The 19,975-nt window shown below is 39.7% G+C and overlaps 1 protein-coding gene across 1 annotated transcript; it reads right to left on the reverse strand.

Moving 5' to 3' along the window:
- Positions 1-756: 756 nt before the first annotated feature.
- On the reverse strand, positions 757-9,559 carry cercam (cerebral endothelial cell adhesion molecule). Its single transcript, XM_046860870.1, has 12 exons — positions 9,263-9,559; positions 8,805-8,915; positions 7,604-7,721; positions 6,742-6,876; positions 6,083-6,287; positions 4,973-5,092; positions 4,317-4,393; positions 4,053-4,159; positions 3,594-3,726; positions 3,291-3,418; positions 2,871-3,074; positions 757-2,073 (listed from the first exon to the last, which is right to left on the reverse strand). Exons 1-12 carry the CDS (start codon positions 9,493-9,495, stop codon positions 1,839-1,841), a joined length of 1,806 nt encoding a protein of 601 aa, XP_046716826.1. The 5' UTR covers positions 9,496-9,559; the 3' UTR covers positions 757-1,838.
- Between the last annotated feature and the right edge of the window lie 10,416 nt (positions 9,560-19,975).

The following is a 19,975-nucleotide window of genomic DNA, read 5'->3' on the forward strand; positions in this document are numbered from 1 at the left end:
AGAAGTGAAGAAAAGAGTGCAGGCAGGGTGGAGTGGGTGGAGAAGAGTGATAGCAGGAGTGATTTGTGATAGAAGAGTATCTGTGAGAGTGAAAGGGAAAGTTTATAGGACTGTGGTGAGACCTGAGATGTTGTATGGTTTAGAGACAGTGGCATTGAGTAAAAGACAGGAGGTGGAGCTGGAGGTAGCAGAGCTGAAGATGTTGAGATGTTCGTTGGGAGTGACGACGATGGACAGGATTAGAAATGAGTTTATTAGAGGGACAAAGCATGTAGGACGTTTTGGAGACGAGGTGAGGGAGGTGAGATTGAGATGGTTTGGACATGTGCAGAGGAGGGACATGGGGTATATCAGTAGGAGAATGCTGAGGATAGAGACACCAGGTAGGAGGAAAAGAGGAAGACCAAGGAGGAGGTTTATGGATGTGGTGAGGGAAGACATGCAGGTAGTTGGTGTGAAAGAGGCAGATGTAGAGGACAGGGGGGGGTGGAGACGGATGATCCGCTGTGGCGCCCCCTAATGGGAGAAGCTGAAGAAGGCAAAGAAAAAGAAGATTTATTTGAGTTTTGTGAAGGAGAAATAACCAAAAATAATAAAATACGATTTCTTTCATCACCTGCAGGTTTCTTCAGCAGAAAGAAATAAAGATTAAGGAAATAAATAAGAGAAATCATGAGGATGATGATGAGATAATGTAAAGGACCAACTATAAAATATACAAAAAAAAAATGAAATGAGTTTCTCTGATTTACACACACACACACACACACACACACACACACACACACACACACGAACACAGTGCACAGGTACACACTTAGTTCCATCTCTTGATTGTCTTCAGCACAATGACGTGCAAAACTGATGAGATTTTTAAAACTCTGATTAATTTAGACTTTTTTTTCACTGTAAATTCAACATTTAAAATGCTCATATTTATAAAGTACATTTTTTTTTACTCTTTTAATTATTTAAAAATGAGCAATAAACATAAAACAACTTTGGGATTCCATAAAGTAAAAAAAACCTCAAGAAAAGAATAAAGTTAAACCGGGACTTTTGAGTTTATAAAATAAAAGAACACATTTCGGAGACTCTCATCCCAGACTTTAACTAATGCTTGGAAAGATTGTCAGTTTGTCAGAACCGTTCCAGGATATCCTGCTTCACTTCATCACCGAGGAACCACCACCACCACCACCACTGGATCGGGATCGTCACTGAGGGACAGACGGCCATCTTTGAAACGTTTACACCGTTTATATCTTACTTATTTCTGTAGATATCTGCGGGTTTCATGCCTTCAGAAACGTCAGCACCACACGGAGTTCCATGGACGCATGAACACTGTGGTCTACGCTCTCTGGACCGAACCCGAGACACGTGCACATGTGCGCCACCTATCATGAAACGCACACACTAGCCACTTACTACTGCGTGTAGAACCAACACACCAGCATCCATTTTTATACCTGTAACATTAACAGTCCCGGTTTGACTTTTACACACGTGAAAAACACAATGCAGCCTGTAGATGTGGTGACACTCACACAGTATCTCACTTTCTGATTTCTCTGAACCATGAAGAACCTTTCACCTGGACAATTATACTGTCCAGACTGCACTGTATGTACCTGAGAAAACACACACACACACACATACACACACACACACACACACACCCTTATCTGTGTATCACAGTTTTTGGTCTCTGGGTCTCTGTGTTTAGGAATGTTCTCCGTCATGTTCTTTGATTCTCTTTTTGTCTCACACTCACACACACACACACACACACACACACACACACACACACACACACATACATTCATGGCTGTGTTTTAAAGCTCATCCCTGTAGGTGGCGCTCTGAATGCCAGCTGGTGGAGCTCCACCCTTTAGGGTCTTGTATGATCCTCTCCAGTCAGTGGGGACGTTATCATCATCCCACAGCGTGGACGTCTCGGTGTCGCTCACCCACTCGGCATCGCCCGCGTAATGACACGGCTGCACCAGCAGGGGGCTTGTGGAGAACGCCTGCAGGTTCCGGTTCAGGAAGTGCGATTTGTACTCTTCACTGTATGAAGGAAATAAAAACACACACAGGATTAAATTATTATTATTATTATTATTATTATTATTAACATGTTGAAATGAATTTCTGCTTCACAAGAGCTTAATAACAGTTAACACAATAATCTTCTCCTTAAACGCGTTTTGAATGCGAACTCGACTTTAGAAGCTTCTGTGTTCCTCTGTGAGGAACATCTCCAATTTGTAACCAACATGAACATGTGACTATAAGATCAGTATGTGCTTCCCATTTCATATCTAGTCCCTATTTTACTGTTATAATGAGCTCCACTCTGGTGTTCCACTAGATTTTGTGGAGATTCATTCAGCTACATGTGTGTAAGTAAAGTCAGGTGGTGATGTAGGTGAGAAGGTGAGGAGGTTCCTGGGGTGCAGTCAGCGTTCACATTCATCCCAAACGTGTTCAATAGGGTTGGAGCTCTATTGCAGGAGATCTTCCACACACTTCCAACCAAAATAGAGCAGATCTTCATGGAGCTTTGTGCACAGAGGTATTGTCATGCTGGAACAGGTTTGAGTCTCCAAGTTCGAAATGTCCTGCTCCTGTGTGCCTCCAGTGTTTGTTATACAATTTGGGAAAGAACCACATATGACTGGGAAAGTCGTGTGTCCCAATACTTATGGCCACAAAGTGTAGACAGACAGATATATATGCTCAGGTCAGGCTCCGCCCATTTCACCCTGATTCCTTAGTTAGATTTTAGTTTCACTAGTGTGTGCGCACGTTATTTTTAGAGCAGGGCAAAAAAAACGTTCTCGCACCCGTAGGGTTCTACTCACTTGGGGTGTTTATTGTACATGATGGGCAGGAACTCGTCCACAGGAAGCATTTTAGAAATGGGTTCAGCGTTGATCAGCTTCTGAGCTCCCTGCAGTGAGATGGCGTAGGACAGAGTCCAGTACGAATAACCAGCAACCACCAGGTTCTTCACCATCTCCACCTGCTCCTCCTCACCAGGGTTCACCTGCTTCCTGCCCAGGTATCTGCAACACACACACACACACACACACACACACACATTTTCAGTTCGTTACGTTTCACAATATTTTATTAAAAAGTCAAACAGACATCATCAAAATAATCCCGGCCAATCATACGCCAGCATTTTTGACATCACGTGATCATTTATTCCACGAGCATCACGTATTCTAAAATATGTTTCTGTGGCATCACGTGAATGACTGCTGTGTGTCACTCACATGATGTCCCAGTCGAGCTCGGCTTGCTCCACCTCCTCCATCGTCTTCATCAGGCGCCGTTTGAAGTTGCCCTGGAAACGAACATCGTCCTCGAAGATCAGCGCTTTGTCCAGCTGCATGTCCACCATCTGAGAGACGACAACATACACACACACACACACACACACACACACACACACACACAATATACCAATCTGATCAACTCTATGAAGTCACACACTGCATAAATCATATACAAGTATGCTAATGCTAGTATGTATTAAGGTGTGTGTGTGTGTGTGTGTGTGTGAAGGAGCTTCTCACCTCCTTCCAGATGTGGTAGTGGCTGAGGAAACATCCCACCTCGCCTTTCGTGAGCGTACGGCCAGAGAACGGGTCGTAATACCCAGGCAGGAGATCTACACCCAGGATCTTAATATCACTGCTATTCAGGGCTCTACACATATACACACACACACACACACACACGCGCGCGCATTTACACCATGGCACTTAGGTCAGAAGGTGATGATTAGTTCTCCGTAGCAGAAGCTCAGACAGTAGTGCTGAAAATTGTTAATGCGGAGGAATAAACACTTTGGAGAGAATAAACACTTTGGGGGAATAAACACTTTGGGGAGAATAAACACATTGGGGGTCGGAATAAACACTTTGGGGGAATAAACATTTTGGGGAATAAACACTTTGGGGGAATAAACACTGAGAGTGACTGCTACAGGAAAATAATCAACTACAGTGAGTGTGTGAAGGTGCAGAACTGACGCTCCGTCCACGGCATCCACCACTTTAGCGTTGATCTCCAGCTCATAGAGAGACCAAAGCATCCTGTCTCTGCGATCAGGACGCCTGCGCAGGTTAATCAGGTACACCTGAGGAACACACACACACACACACACACACACACACACACACACACACACACACACACACACAGAAGCCTTGTGTTGTGGTTTGTTGTTGTGTGTTTTGGTGAACGGTTATAATCAGAGCAGGCAGGAGGTATCTAAAGGTCTGAAGTTTTCTCACCTCATCGAAGCCCATGAGGTCCATCTGCTTCAGAGGAACATGTACGTAGCGGGACAAATACATGGGGGGTCCATCAACTGCAGAGATTCAAAACCAGGAGAATTATTTTTGTCCCTTATTTTGTATTATTATTTTGTTAGTTTTTAATTTGAGGATGAAACTGCTGTCCCAGAGGATCAGCATCTCGTGCTTAATATGTAAAAATGTCCAAAATTGTTCTTAATGGTGGTATCAAAAGTTAGTTCTGTAACACACCAAAAGATGGCAGCATGAGGCTGCACGCACAGTCACAGGGAGCACCGACCTTCATAAGTCACTGTGCAAAAATTTGAACAGAAAGTTCTGTAACTCCTCCCAAATCCGTATGCAAAATTTCTAAAAACCTTTTACCAGATGGTTCTGGTACAATTCCATGTGCTTTTTCTGTATTTTTTTTACATTTTGTGTCTTTATCTGAGAATATACAAACCATACCTCAATTAATAAAAACATCAGTGCATGTCCTTCATTCCAACAGCATCATGGTCTTATTTCGTAAGTTACAGCTTCATCTGACGGTTGTAGGAAATTACTCTGCTCTCTGACCAATCAGCACTTCTGCACATTTCCATATGACCAATCAGAATACACCAAATAAATCTCAGCATCCAACTCACTCAAAGCCTCGAGGTAGAGATGGCTGAAGTTGATGCGGTCGTCCTCCAGGGTCTGTTGTGGTTTCGCAGGAACGTTCAGGTAGCCGTAACGCTCTTTATTACACACGTACATCTGAACTTCTGCATCAACAAAACACACAAGGTCTCAGTACTAGGCTGTGAGGAACTTACATTTATGTAATTTGGCAGACGCCCTCATCTAGAGCGACTTACAACTAAGCAGGGGAGGGTTAAGGGCCTTGCTCAAGGGCCCATCAGTGGCAGCTTGGTGGTGGGATTTGAAAATCCAATGCTTTAACCACTGAGCTCCCACCTCCCACATATACAGGTAGTCCCCGAGTTCTGATGACTTCATCGTAACTTGAAAATGTGGTAAGTGGGGACGTGGCCAATCCTACCCAGGAGTCTTAAAGAATGCTGATCAGTGTGGGGGAGTGTACTGTAATTTATTAATAATTTAACTAATTAAAGTACATAATTGAGCAAAACAGAGCAATTTACACTACCGTAATGTATAAACTTTACATTTCATTATTTGATTTGACTCATGACTCAAAATATCATTTAATCAAATATAATAATAAAATGAAATAAATCTATATTGTCTATTTCAAATAAAATAAAAAATAAAAAGACTGTAAAGACTCATTTTATTATTTTATACAATGCATTCTACTAACATTTAAAGCATGTGGCAGACGTCCCTTATTCAGACGACTTATAACTGAGCACTAAAGGGTTAAGGGCCTTGCTCAAGGGCCCAGCAGTGGCAGCTTTCTGGTGCTGGGATTTGAACTTTTGACCTTCCGATCTGAGTCCATTTACCCATAACCAGTGATCTCCCACCTCCTTTTACCACAGTGCCGTTTATAAATCAATTAACAAAAAAAACAAAACACTTCATCATTTAATATTGTAAATAAAATGTCTGAATTATTGAAGTGCATAAACCAACTGAACCTCATCACTCCTCATTATCCTGAGAACACCATCCCCATGGTGAAGCACCTTGACGGCAGCATGGTGCTGAGCGTGACCCGAGTTGTGTGTTTTATGTATCGTGTTGAAGACTATAGTTAGGGATGTTTGTTCCCTGGGGGATTGTTGTACCTGCCATCCTGCAGGAAAAGGCGAAGACGATGATGTCATCATAGGGCCAGGAGTAATCGGAGTGAGGAGGGTAGAAGGCCAGGTTCTTGGTTCCCTCCTTGCGCAGGTCCAGTAGAACGGTTGAGTGGACCATGGGAACGGGGTAACAGCCTTTACGGTACCGGTTCCTGGTCGGAAAATACTCGGCTGTGCGGCGGTAATAACCCTAAAATACAACCATAATACAGCTAACAACACATGAACAACAGCCACCAGACAACCACATGCCATACGTTTAGAGTTGAGGAAAAGGAGGAACGGAAGGAACAAAGGAAACCATGGAAGGAAACAAACTAATTACAGGAGGGAAGAAAAGGGGACAAAAGAAAGAAGGAAGAAAGGAAGAAGAAAAAGTAGAAGGAAGTAGTGAAAGGGAGAAGAAAAAAAAGATGGAAAGACAAGAAGGAAGGGAAAAAGTAAGAAAGAAGAACACAAAGCTTTGGTACTGGAGACTCCTTCCATTAACAAACATTTATTCTCCTTACAGTAAGCTTCCGTTAAACGCATTGTTACCATGGAAACAATACCGCGTTAAAACGAACCCATACTGGAATGAATCAACACCTTCTGACCAATCATAACGCAGGATTCAGCATCGCTGTGATGTAATGGTGTATTACCTGAGGTGTGATGCCACACCAGTAGTTGGAGTAAGCAGACTGAGAATCCAGCATGGGAGCGATCACAGATTTATTCTCAGCCATTAGGAGGTTTATTGTGTCTGGGTTGGTCAGGATGTTGTCAGTGTCTGCAAACTACACACCACAAAACAAGAAAAAAAACCTTTCATTTTTATTACGCGTTTTATATTCGCCTCGTTACAGCTACAATTCTGCTGCTCCGAATCACACACACAGATAAAGTAGTGCCAGATTACATTTATTTACATTTACATATTTACATTTACAGTTTTAATAGTTACTGATAGATAATGAAGCTGTCGGAGTAACTCCTGATGCTGTGAAAAATTCCCGTATTCACCATAGAAGTTCCACCACATGCAGAATTCATCCATGGAGATCAGTGAGGTCATTAGGAAATGAATATAATCACCATCTCACTCTGGATGAAACTGGAACTGGATGTTACTATGGTTACAGTGGGGGAAATAATTATTTGATCCCCTGCTGATCCCCTTACAAAGAGAACAATCAAGAATTTTGATGGTAGGTTTATTTTAACAGAGAGGGACAGAATATAAAAAACATATGGCCAAGGCAAGATTCTGATGGTCTCTGTTAAAATAAACCAACCCTAAACTCTTCATTTCTTTATAATTATTTCCCCGACTGTACACGTGTTTATAAGCAGCGCATTCATTTAGATTCAACTGACAAACTACCTGAACTTCCAGCCAATCACAATTCACTACTCACACCTGAACTTCCAGCCAATCACAATTCACTACTCACACCTGAACTTCCAGCCAATCACAATTCACTATTCCCTCTGACCAGGCTATAAGCTTTAGCATGACCCTACCAGGATATAATCAGCCCAGCGTTTCTTGGCGAAGTTCAGCGCTGCTTGTTTGAGCCTCATGACGTGTTCATATCGGCCATTAGTCCAGTGTTTGGGTCCCATTTCACCTGCATAAGACCTTCACAAGCAGAGAAAAACATACACACACCAGATGTTGGATTGTATAAAAGAAATAAACACATAAATGTAGCAGGAGTGTTTTATCTGTCTGTCTGTCTGTCTGTCTGTCTGTCTGTCCGCTTGTACTGCAGCCTACACCTGATTATACACACATCACACTCATTCATTACATGCAGTCATATACGATGAGATCATTATTTACTCCTAATTAGTGAAGGGATCGTTTATTAACACACATTTTTTATTGCAGAAAGTTAAAAAACACTCAGAACACATACTACACACACTCCAGCAGGTTAAAGCATGTCCACTCATTCCTGAGCTTTCCCACATATCTCTATCTCTCTCTCTCTCTCTCTCTCTCTCTCTCACACACACACACACATACACACATACACACACACACACACACATATACACACAGTTTTACACACACACACACACAAACACACATAGACACACACACACACACACACACACATATACACACAGTTTTATATACACACACACACACACACACAGTTTTACACACACACACACACACACACATACATACAGATATACACACACATACAGATACAAACACACACACTGATTACACACACACACACACACACACACACACACACACACACACACACAGTTTTACACACACAGATACACACAGTTTTACACACACACACACACACACACACACCAATTTCCTATTAAAGCCCGTAGTGTCTCTCACAGGGTGCCAAAACTTTCTCATCACTGTGAACTAATATGATTGATCGAGTTATTTTGCCCAAACACCAGGACTTTGAGGAACACCACATTTCTGGTGTGAGCAGAGCTTTGAGATATTTGTGTGATATTTTGAGGGATAATTGAGGTCATGGTGCAAGTTTAGATGTGTAGAACATCTGCCTCTTAGAGGCTTCCTTCCTCATTTCCTTCTTTCCTTTCTTTCCTTTCTTTCTTTCTTTCTTTCTTTCTTTCTGTGTATCAGTCACTGTTTAGGGGGTGTGGCCTCTCTTTAATATTTTTGTTTATTATTTTCTTTAATTAAAAAAAACTCAGATCAGGTTGTGAGACTTACACGGGCTTGTCCATGGGCCTCCACTCCACGTAGTGATAGAACTGCTGCGTGATGGTCAGCCATTCCCTCAGGACCGCAGTAGTGTTATCAGAGTTGTGGTCTGTCGCCGCCCTGGTGTGTAAAACAGAAACAACAAGTTAGTGTATCTGCAGGGTGAATTAATATACAGGTGTCATAATATTAATCATCCATATTATATATAATATCACTGTAGATGCTACATCAGCAGAAGTAGGGATCATTCTTCTCCCATCTCAGCAGTAAGAAACAGTACAGTTTATCCTGATTATCGTTATAATGTATCAGATATCGTTCATTGCGGTATGATTTTTTTCACCACATCGTGCAGCTGTGAGGGACAGTTAGTTTGTTGGTGCGCACTGAACTTTGTTCATGAAGAAAGTATCAGTGGTTTTAGAGATGATTGAGAGCAGCTCCACAGAGGAGCTCAGTCATACCAGATGGAGATGCGCCCTTTGGGGTAGTTGAGTCTCTCCAGAGCCCCGAGGTAATGAGGCAGAGAGTGGGCTGCGTTGCGGGCGATGATGGCGATCACCAGGGTGGGAGCCTGCACCTCCGACTCCTCCGCGTGGTTCTCCTCCGAAAAATAACCTTCTGCCCGGGGCAAAACCAGGAACAAAATCAAAACCCAGAGCGGCATAAACATGGTGCTGGAGGTCTTCATCCACATCAGCAAAACGGGGCTCCAACTCCCAAAAACTCCTTCCTCCTCAACCCACCCGTATTCTTACAAACCCCACCTCCTGAACCGATCTGCGTCTAAAACCGATCTCACGTTTTTTTAAACCATAGAGTCGCTGATTCACTGATTAGTTCTTTTCACCAGTAGGTGGCGCACGTGTGTATCTTCTAATTCGATATTATTAGTAAGTCCTTACAGAAGTCCTAAGAGGTGATGCAGTATAATATATATTTCCTTCATGCTTTCTCGTTATCATAACGTACTTCTTTCTCGATCTCAACATGACAATCATTGTTTCCTCGTGCATGAAAATGTAATAATAATGAAAAAACATCTCATTATGTCGAAATCACCAGAAAATGTGATCATGGTTTCATTCACTCAGTAAATCAATTCGAGAAAAGGTTGAATTTGTTTCATCACATCTGATGAAGTGTAAATGTAGTGGGGTGGAGCTTCAGCCACCAAAATACAGGAGACAATAAAACAATGTGTGCAGGACCACAGTCTGCATGAACATTTCGCCTTTCACATGTCCATCACTGAACTCCTCAACAATGATGGAACTCTAATGAATAGACAATCAGTGTTGATGATGAGGATGAGGTTCCCCTTTTGAGTCTGGTTCCTCTCAAGGTTTCTTCCTCATGCCATCTCATGGAGTTTTTCCTTCACCACAGTCACAGTCAATCCTCAAAGTTCTAGAGTTGCTTAGTAACTTCATGGATCTTTAGACTGTTCATGTAAAACCATCTCCAGCTGCACAGAGTGGTCTCCAACTGAAGAGATCTCCATCCAGAGGTTGGATGTTAGGATGAATCAGGCAGATTTGATGAGAAGAGGAGAGGAACACTGGTCACTGACTGACTGTTCATGATGATTGTTTTATATTAATCACAATCCAAATCCAACCTCGTAAATATTCAGGTTGTTCATGTGGAGAAGATCTTCAGCATCACCATACAGGACACTATAGAGTGCGATCAGGAGGAAAGCAGGAACTCCAGTGAGATCACATGATTTTGTAAATAAAAAGTCGAGCCAGAAGGTAACACAAACATGAAGGAGCTCTGGGACATAAAGCCACGCCCACTCTACGTCATAAATTCTGCGTGAACTAATTAAACACGTTCTTAAAAGTTATTGAGAAAATTACAACTTGACTGTTGAGTTGCAGACCTGTGTCCTGCTGAACTCTCAGTTTTAGACGCACCCAAAACACTCGCTTCTCTGATTGGACAGTGTACATTTTTTGATGAACTTTAAACCAATCCTAGTGTAGGAGGCGGGGCTTGTGAGAAAACGGGTAGGAAAAGAAAAAGCAACCCCCCCCCAAATTTCCTCTGGATTTTCCTTCAAGAAACGCCAACGTGTGTGTGTGAGAGTTTCATTCCCACTTCCGGCTGAGGGCTGAGCACAGGGAGACGTTTTAACGTGAGAAACGTGCAAATGTGGAATTTACACACTGAACTGAGTTTTTTAGTCCTGACATGATTTTCATCTGAGGGGTTTATATAAAGCCAACTTTAGGTTAAAAAAAAAATACACAAAATAAACAAACAAACAGAAAACAACAACAACAAAACAAACGCAGGAGACATAAGACTTATTCAATAAACAATTAGTAATTAAATCATTTTATAATAAAACGGATTATTCAGAATGTATTTTCTTAATGAATGCTATTTAAAGTAAATATAAATTAATACAATTATATATATAATTAAAAAAAACATTAATTATTAACAGTGTTGTCATTTTTTTATTTCTTTTAATTTATATTATATATTTATTTTATATAAAACACCTTTATACAATTGTTTATAATTATTTGAATACAGGTCACAAACAGTTGTGTGCATATTTACTGATTGTCCACTTTATTAGGAACACCTGTACAATTATGTAGTTATCCAATCAGCCAATCACAAAGCAGCAACACAGGATTTTCCCCTGATCACAGTTCAGCACTTTCAGCTACAAAAATAGAAGATAAACATCACAAGATGGTTTGATCTTATTTATACATGTTCTCAGAGACGTTCTGAAGAAATATAAAGCTCAGAAGGAAGTAACATATCACTGGTGTATCTGGTGTTTGTATGTGGTTAGTACAGTTCGCTCGCTTTGCTAAATCATTTAATCAATGTTTTATCTGATGTAATTCGTTAGGAGATAAATGAACCTATTGCTAACTACAAAAAAAAACCATTTTTCTCTTAGGCATTGCGATTGGAACGGTCAGCTTGTCACCTATTTATTTTCAATGTGTACATGTGACACATGGCTATGAATTGTAACTGCATCAGCACGAGAAGATATTCTCAGTTCGATGCACACTGCAATCTGATTGGCTCGATTTCTCAAACCAATCCTATGACATAAAGTCTGAGGCTCATTGTAAAACTGTAAAAGTGGCTGGAGTTTTTAATTTGGCCACGAAATCTTTAACACAACTTTGATTTATTAGTAACAGGTCATGAACTCTCCAGAAATCAGTAAAACCGCGTTAATTTACTTTCCCTACTATTTAAAAATATACAGTGTAAAAATGGCGGCTTTGTTTTTCAGAAAATCACCACAAGGGGGCCATGTTGAGCTTAAGAAATCTCAGCCTCTAAATGAACATCATGTAGCATCTATGAATACAACATCTGAGATTTCTTTTAAAATAAAATAAAAACAATTGCAGGGATATTTCTTCTAGATCAGAAGGTCATGGGGACGGGACGGTGTCGGGATGCGAAAGTGCTAGCTTTTTTATTCCTTCACCCTGAGCTCTCACAAAATCTCTACATTGATCCGGCTTCACATTTATCACCATCTGTCTGCTCAGGAAGCCGAACGGAATCGACCGTCCACACTATCGAGGACTCGAGCGCTAAAGAATGCTGAGATGCTAAGAGAGGACAAAGGAAGGAGGAAAAACATGAAAACCCCAGAAAGAAACCCCACCAGAAGAATGCTGGAGAAATGGAGATGTGGTTGAAGATACGGATAGATACATCTGACAACCAGTGCAAGCAATTTCACTTACACAATTCAACCAGGACTGTTGTGGAACCCAGGGAACCCAGGTCAACTGCAGGCACCTGCTCCTGCCCCTTTGGACACCTCCCTGGCCCTGTGAGGGCACTTTCCCAGCAACCCCTGCACACCCACGCTTGAGAGAGTTCATGTGACTCATGGGTAACTTTTCACAGCTGGGCCAAAGGTCAGAGGAGCAGGGCAGCAGGGTGTGGTGGCCCAAGCAGGGCACACAAGCTGGTCATCCTAACTCAAACATTAATTCAACATAGAGCAGAGAGGGCAGAAGGACAGAAAGAGAGAGAGGGCGGGGGTAATTTAAAGAGGTCCAGGCACTAGTGGGGGGTCTCGGAGATACGGCCGCTAAAACCGCAGCTACAATGGGATGGGGGTCGTGTCAAAGGAAAAAAAAAGATGGTCCAGTGGTCAGCTGCAGCGTCTCTTTTCTTTGGTCAGCCCCAAATCCCTAAGAGGGCGTCTGTGGTGCTCTGGGAAACTCTGGAACTTCTTGTGGACACATTAATAATCAGCACTGAGGTTCACGTGCAGACGTCAATAAGTGTCAGTTCTGTTCCCACGTTCTGTCCACAGCAAGAAAACTCAATCAGCTGCTCGCATCCTCTGAACACAGGGGGAAAGACGGGGGCCAAATACTGAATACTTTTACATTTTAAATATAACATTTTAAATATTTTTTACATACACAACCATAATCAATAGAAAATTCAAAGAAATGATAAAGTAGGGAGACGTTTCAACGTGAGAAACGTGCCAATGTGGAGTTTTTCAGTCCTGACATGATTTTCATTTGAGGGATTTATAAAAAAAAACAAACAACAAAAAACAACAAAAAAACCAAAACAAAACAAACCCATGAGACCCAAGATTCATTTAATAAATAATTAATAATAAAATAATTTTAGAATTAAACATTTTTTTTAGTTAATGCTATTTGAAGTTAAAACAAAAAAAAATACTATTTTACAAAATTATTATTATTATTATTATTATTATTATTATTATTATTATTATTATTATTATTATTATTATTATCAGTGTTGTCACTGATTACATTTATGATTTATTTTAGTTTATTATGTTAGCATTTTTATTTTAACAAAACACCTTTTTTATAATTAAAAAAAATAAAAATATAGATTACAAAAAGTAATGTGCATATTTACTGATGGTCCACTTTATTAGGAACACCTGTACATTAATGCAATTATCCAAACAGCCAATCACATAACAGCAACAAGTAAAACCATTAGGATGCAGGTTCGAGAGCTTCAGTGAATGTCAACATCAAACATCAGATAGAAAAGAAAAGTCTGATTTCTTTAACCTTAACTGTGGAAGGTTCCAGATGATGAGGTGCTCAGGATTTTCACACCCAACAGCTTCTAGAGTTTACACTCAGAATGGTGCAACAAACAAAAAACATCATGTATGTTTGGAGAGTCTGCAGGCTGGAACACTGTAGCTGTTTAGAGAGATATGAGACTGGTCTGAGCTGACAGGAAGTTCTACAGTAACTCATATCACAGCTGTGCTGAGCAGAACATTAAAGGGAAATGAAGTAGAATAAAAACTACACACTTAAAGAATAATTAATAATTAATAGAAGCAGGAAGAATAAAGTTTACAAGTTTACATTTAAATAAAGTTTTGAAATAAAAAAAATGTGCAATAAAAATATTATAATATTTTTATAATATTATAATATTTTTATTATAATACATAGAATAAAATAAATGTTCTATAAAAATTTTATTTGCTGATATTTGATCCTGTAATACTTTTGTATTTTTTATTTTATACCAATTTTTTTTTTCAGACGATATTATTTCAGATTTTCTAGGAATGTTGAAAATAAATCAGATTCTCACATTAAAACAAAAACTCATATTACAGTGAATCTTTAAATATTCAATTCTTACCACATGCAGTGTGAGAAAAGTGTGAAAACAGAGTGTTTTGTGGTGTTTCAGAGACACGTGTTTGTTTCTTTTGATTTTTGGTCTGAAGATTTCCTTTGACCAAACAAATCTATAAATGTTCAAATGTTCCACTTTATTTTCAGTGAAAAATCTTCCTTTATCAAAAAGAACAGATTTACACACTCAGCATCTGGAACATTCAGCTGCCAAGTCTCATGTTAAACTCGCCAATGATGTTCTTCAGTAGTTGAAGATTTCTTTCTTTCTTGTGATGCAGTTAATCTCAGAGCAGTTCAGTAGGATTGAGGTGTGGTGACTGGACAGGTGGTTCCATGATAGACATCACTCCAGACGTCTGTCTGCTCTCTAAATAACACTTACAGAACTCAGACGTGCGCTTCGGCTCATCGTCTCGTTGTACGGGTCCAATAAGTCCAGACTAAAATTTAAAAAAACTTTAACTAGGACTGTTACAAAGCACTGACACTGGAGACTCCTTCCATTAATGTTCCATAAACCTTCAGAAAAATTCACCATATCAGCAAAAAAAAGAAAAAAAGAAATTGCTATATAGTTTCCTGTGAACGAGCCGTCTCTATAGAAACGATAACATATAATAACCAGAACGAGTGTAATAACCTGCACTATTGCCAGAGCTGCTGTTCTAGAGAATGAATCAGTACAATGGAAAGTCTCCAGGAATCGACTGGAGATCAGAAGGTCATCAGTACCACCAAGTCCCCTGTGACCAATAAAGCTGGAGATCTGAAGATTCACTCAGGAACGAAATGAGTTCAGGAAACGTTTACAAGTGCACATGTTTGATTTGCTGGATCAATAGTGTGGAGTTAAAACACTGAACCCACTGACATCAACTATCGAAACATTAATTTTAATGAGGATGCGTAATGAAAAGTGCAGAAGATATTAATTATATGTAAATATCTGGGGACCATAAGATTGCTATGTGCTTCTTTTTGAACTTCACATTTATCCCCAATTTGCTGTTATAATGAGCTTCACTCTTCTGGGAAGATGTTCCACTAGATTTTGTGGAAATTTCTGGAGATTCAGCTACAAGAGTGTTAGTAAAGTCAGGTAGTGATGTAGGTGAGAAGGTGAGGAGGTTCCTGGGGTGCAGTCAGTGTTCACATTCATCCCAAATGTGTTTAATAGCATTGGCACAGAAGATCTTCCACTCCAACCCAGATCTTCATGTAGCTGGCTTTGTGCACAGGAGCATTGTCATGCTGGAACTTCAAGCGAAGAGGACAAACATGACTGTGACTGCATCCAAAGACGTCCTGTAAAATGTGTCTGCCTCCAAGTTAAAGAGGATAAAGGGGAAGTGATACTTTTGGACACACTGTGTGTATATACGGAGACATTTACATTGCATTTGTACGTCACATTTTTTTCAACATGAAATTACGGCGACAAACAACACGCTCAACGCACCGTCCCATCTTGGCTACTAGCATCATATATCAGAATTACAAAAAATTTATAAACAGGCCACGCCCACTAGCATCCTCAGCGACATGCTTCATGCTGGCATTAAAACTTTACAAAAACAATTCTAGATCTTTTAGGAATCTAGAGCAGTTTAATTACCACCAAAGCAATCTTGACTTTCGGACACTCGGTTTGATAGGAATGTTACAGTTTTTATCCTAAAGTAACTCATCAAATAATAAAAAAAAGTAGAAATTCTTTGGAAAGCTGTTTTGTAACCTGAGATCATCAGCACAACGAGCAACTCTGTGGATTCTCCCAGAAGACGCTTGAAGCCGAGTCACCACCGCTTCTCTTTTGGTCCTTGTTGCCTGGCAACCATCCAGCCACGGTTAAAGAATTCCTTTGCTTTCTCACCCCCCCACTTCTGAGGAAGAAGGGATGACCAGGAGAGAAAATGGACTTCTGAGTAGAGAGGGAGAGAGAGGGAGAGAGCAAAGAAGTTCATCAGGATAGAAGTTTTGAGTTCCTCTGTGCAGGATCAGTTCTGGGACGAGCGACAAAAGCCAGATTTATGGATTAAACACTGTTACTGGATCAGAACTTTATTTTGTGTCTTCACAAATTGTACAAAAGTTAAGATTCTACTACCTTTTCCTCCTGCTTCTCCTCCTACTTCTTCTTTTCCTTCTACTTTTTTTTCCTATTCATCGTTTTCTTTCCCCCTACTCTTCCTCCTTCCTCTCCTTTCCAACCTCCTTCTTCTCATCTTCCTCCTCTCTCACTCCTTCTCTTCTCCTCCTTCATATTTTCCTTGTTAGAATTCTGAATGATTATTGGTTGATTTTCCTCTAAACGGATGTTCACGTGTTTATTTGGTACTGTATGTACAGACAGTAGGAGTATAACTAATCTAAAAGAGAATATAGAGTATTGAAGAACCTGGGAGAAGCCATGCATATAAAAATAAAGATGTATAAAAGGTTTTCCAGGATCTCCAGCAGGATTCTTATGTTCTCCAGGAATTCCAGGATAGTTCAAATATGTTTGCTTAAATGGTTCAAGAAAACATGTCATGCTACAATCTATAAAGAGAAAAGCTATTAGAGTAACATATTCTCTCATGGAGTCATGGAGATGATGATGATGATATTGATGATGATGATGATGATGATGATGATGATGATGTTGGTACCGATCGATGCGAAAGACGACCCAAGGCTGCAGTTTTCCCTCTTTTATTCGGTTTATAGATTGCACTTAACGCCGTTTTCTGATGGAATAAAATAAAGCCGAGGGCGAGCGATGAGAAATAAAGCATGGACGCTTCCTGTCTTTTTATTAAAAACGATATCTGGTCGATTATTTCCGAACGCTACTTATCTGTAACGATGTGTCGTATTTCAGAGAATCAGTAAAACGTATCTGTGGGTTGATTTATTTTTTATTTTAATTTAGGTTGTGATTTTATTTTCCATACTGGAGTGTGTAATGCCAATGATACAGAACCTGTGTCTTCACAGATCTGGAAAACATCTACACCGATCCAATCAGAGCTCCGGAAAGTACTCTGAAGAACCCCATTCAGTATTCTGTTGTATTCTGACATACTGTATTCTATACTACTGTGCAATACTCTGTATTACTCTGGAGTATTGTGTAGAACCCCCTAGTACCCTGTATTACTGTACAGTACTCTGCAGTACTCTGTAGTACCCTGCGTTAATCTGGAGTATTGTGTAGAACCCTCTAGTACCCTGTATTACTGTACAGTACTCTGCAGTACTCTGTAGTAGTTTGTATTTCTCTTTAGTACAGTTTAGTACTGTATGGTACTCTGTAGTACACTGTAGTACTTTGCATTATACAGTACTGTGTGGAACCCTTTAATACTATTTATTATTGTTTAGTACTCTGTAGTATGCTGTAGTATTCTGTATTAATCTTCAGTACTGTTTAGTACTGTGTAGTTACTTGTATTACTCTGTAGTACTATAGAGAACCCTCTGGTACCCTGTATTACTGTACAGTACTCTGTATTACATGTATTACTCTGCAGTACTTTGTAATAGGGTGTAGAACCCTGTTATATTACTGTATAGTATACTGCAGTACTCTATAGTACTATGTGGAACCCTTTAGTACCCTGTATTACTGTACAGTACTTTGCAGTACTGTGTATTACTCTTTAGTTCTGTATAGTACTCTGCAGTGTTCTGTAGTAGTCTGTAGTACTCTTTAGTACCCTTTAGTACTGTATAGTACGCTGCTGTAGTATGTGTGGCCCACTTGAGCTGCTTAAACCCTGAGGAGGTTAATGCCAGGAGCCCTTTGTGTTTGAGGGGCCGTTTCATTGCCTCCTGCCTCCCCACTGCTCTTTTCAGCTCCCAAGTTAAACATTTATCCATGAATGAGGCCAAATGCAGCGCTGTGGTGAGCCGCCATTCTACCATCTACCACTGTCTCTGTTTTATTTCCATCAAAGCTGAAGGATCAGAGTTATGTTAAGGTGGAATAGACAGGGGTAGGGTAGGGTAGGGTAGGGTAGGGTAGTGCAGGTAGAATAAGTTAGATTACAGTAGCTGAGGTTGCGAACATGTAATGCAAATGGAAATAATGATCAATAACATAAATTATGGTACAGTAGCTTGTGCTAACAGCATGGTGCATGCAATATACATACAGTAGATGCAGGTGCTTAAATGGCAATAATAATAATAATAATAATAATAATAATAATAATAATAATAATAATAATAATAATAATAACAATAATAATAATAATAATAATAATAATAATAATAATAATAATACCTTCCTCATTATCACATCTTACATTTTTATCACATCCGTATGGTACAATGTTAATATATATTACAGAATTTACCAAATACAACTTTGGGGCACAGTGTCATGTGGAACTCGATCTTACATTTCCAGCCTCCACTGTTTAGTCCGTGTTCTGGTGAACTAATATCAGGATAAACTGTATCTATCAATAAGATGTGAAAGCAGGTGTGTAAGTTGTGTGAATAAAAGCATCTGCTAAATGCTGGTAATGTAAATGTATTTAATAAATAGAAATGTAAATACAGGGTGGGCGGGGAATATTTACTTTCTCCTGTCAATCACAACACCAATCAGGATTTTTTTATTATTTCTTTTTACTCCTTCTTTTTTTTATTCTACTCTTGAATTTTTTAATTTTTCTATTCTTTATTTGATTTTATGTTCAAATGCTCAAAGTTCAAATTCCCCAATTGTAAATCACTTATAAATAAAAGCTGATGATTGTGATTAGTGTATACAGAGAAGAAATGATATGCATTGCATCAGAGATGTTTAATCATGAATCTCTGAAATCTCAGAAGAAATCACAGCTGCTGATTAGGGTGTAGTTCTCTTTGGGTTTTAGGTTTAGGGGTCAGGAGTACAACATCTCTCCAATGTGATGTTATATATTTACCTGATGAAGATAATATTTGAATAGTTAAACGGTGTTTCTAAAATTCATTGAATCTCCTTAAGATTCTCAGTGAAAAGGAGGATAAAGGAGGAAGTAGTGAAGGGTCTTCTTTTTTCCTTCCCTAAAATGAGCAATGAATAGCACACACTGGGGAACCACAAACACCACAAGCGAGAGGGAAGAGGAAGAGAAGGATGAAAAAGTAGTGAACATGATCTAAACACAAAAGTTGATATACAGTAGAAAAACAAAGAGAAAGGAGGGATTGAGGAGAAGAAGTTACCCACTTTAGACTTGAAGAGTCTTGATGAATGATGAAATAGGATATGGTTTAAATGATAGGACCTTCAAGAGGAAGTTGAGAAAGAGGAAAACGGTGAGGAAAAAAGAAGAAAGAAAAGAAAAGGCAGAAAGTGTGAGATAATGAAGAAAATGGAAAAAGAAGAGAATGAACAAAAAGGAGAGAGAGAGAGAGAGAGAGAGAGAGAGAGAAAGAGAGAGAGAGAGAGAAAAAGAGGTGAAGAAAGAGGAAGGGGAAAAAGAGAAGAATGAGGAGGAGTAGGAACTTTTGTGTTTAGTT

The sequence above is a fragment of the Silurus meridionalis genome, chromosome 11 (assembly GCF_014805685.1).
Source record: "Silurus meridionalis isolate SWU-2019-XX chromosome 11, ASM1480568v1, whole genome shotgun sequence".
Classification (NCBI taxonomy): domain Eukaryota; kingdom Metazoa; phylum Chordata; class Actinopteri; order Siluriformes; family Siluridae; genus Silurus; species Silurus meridionalis.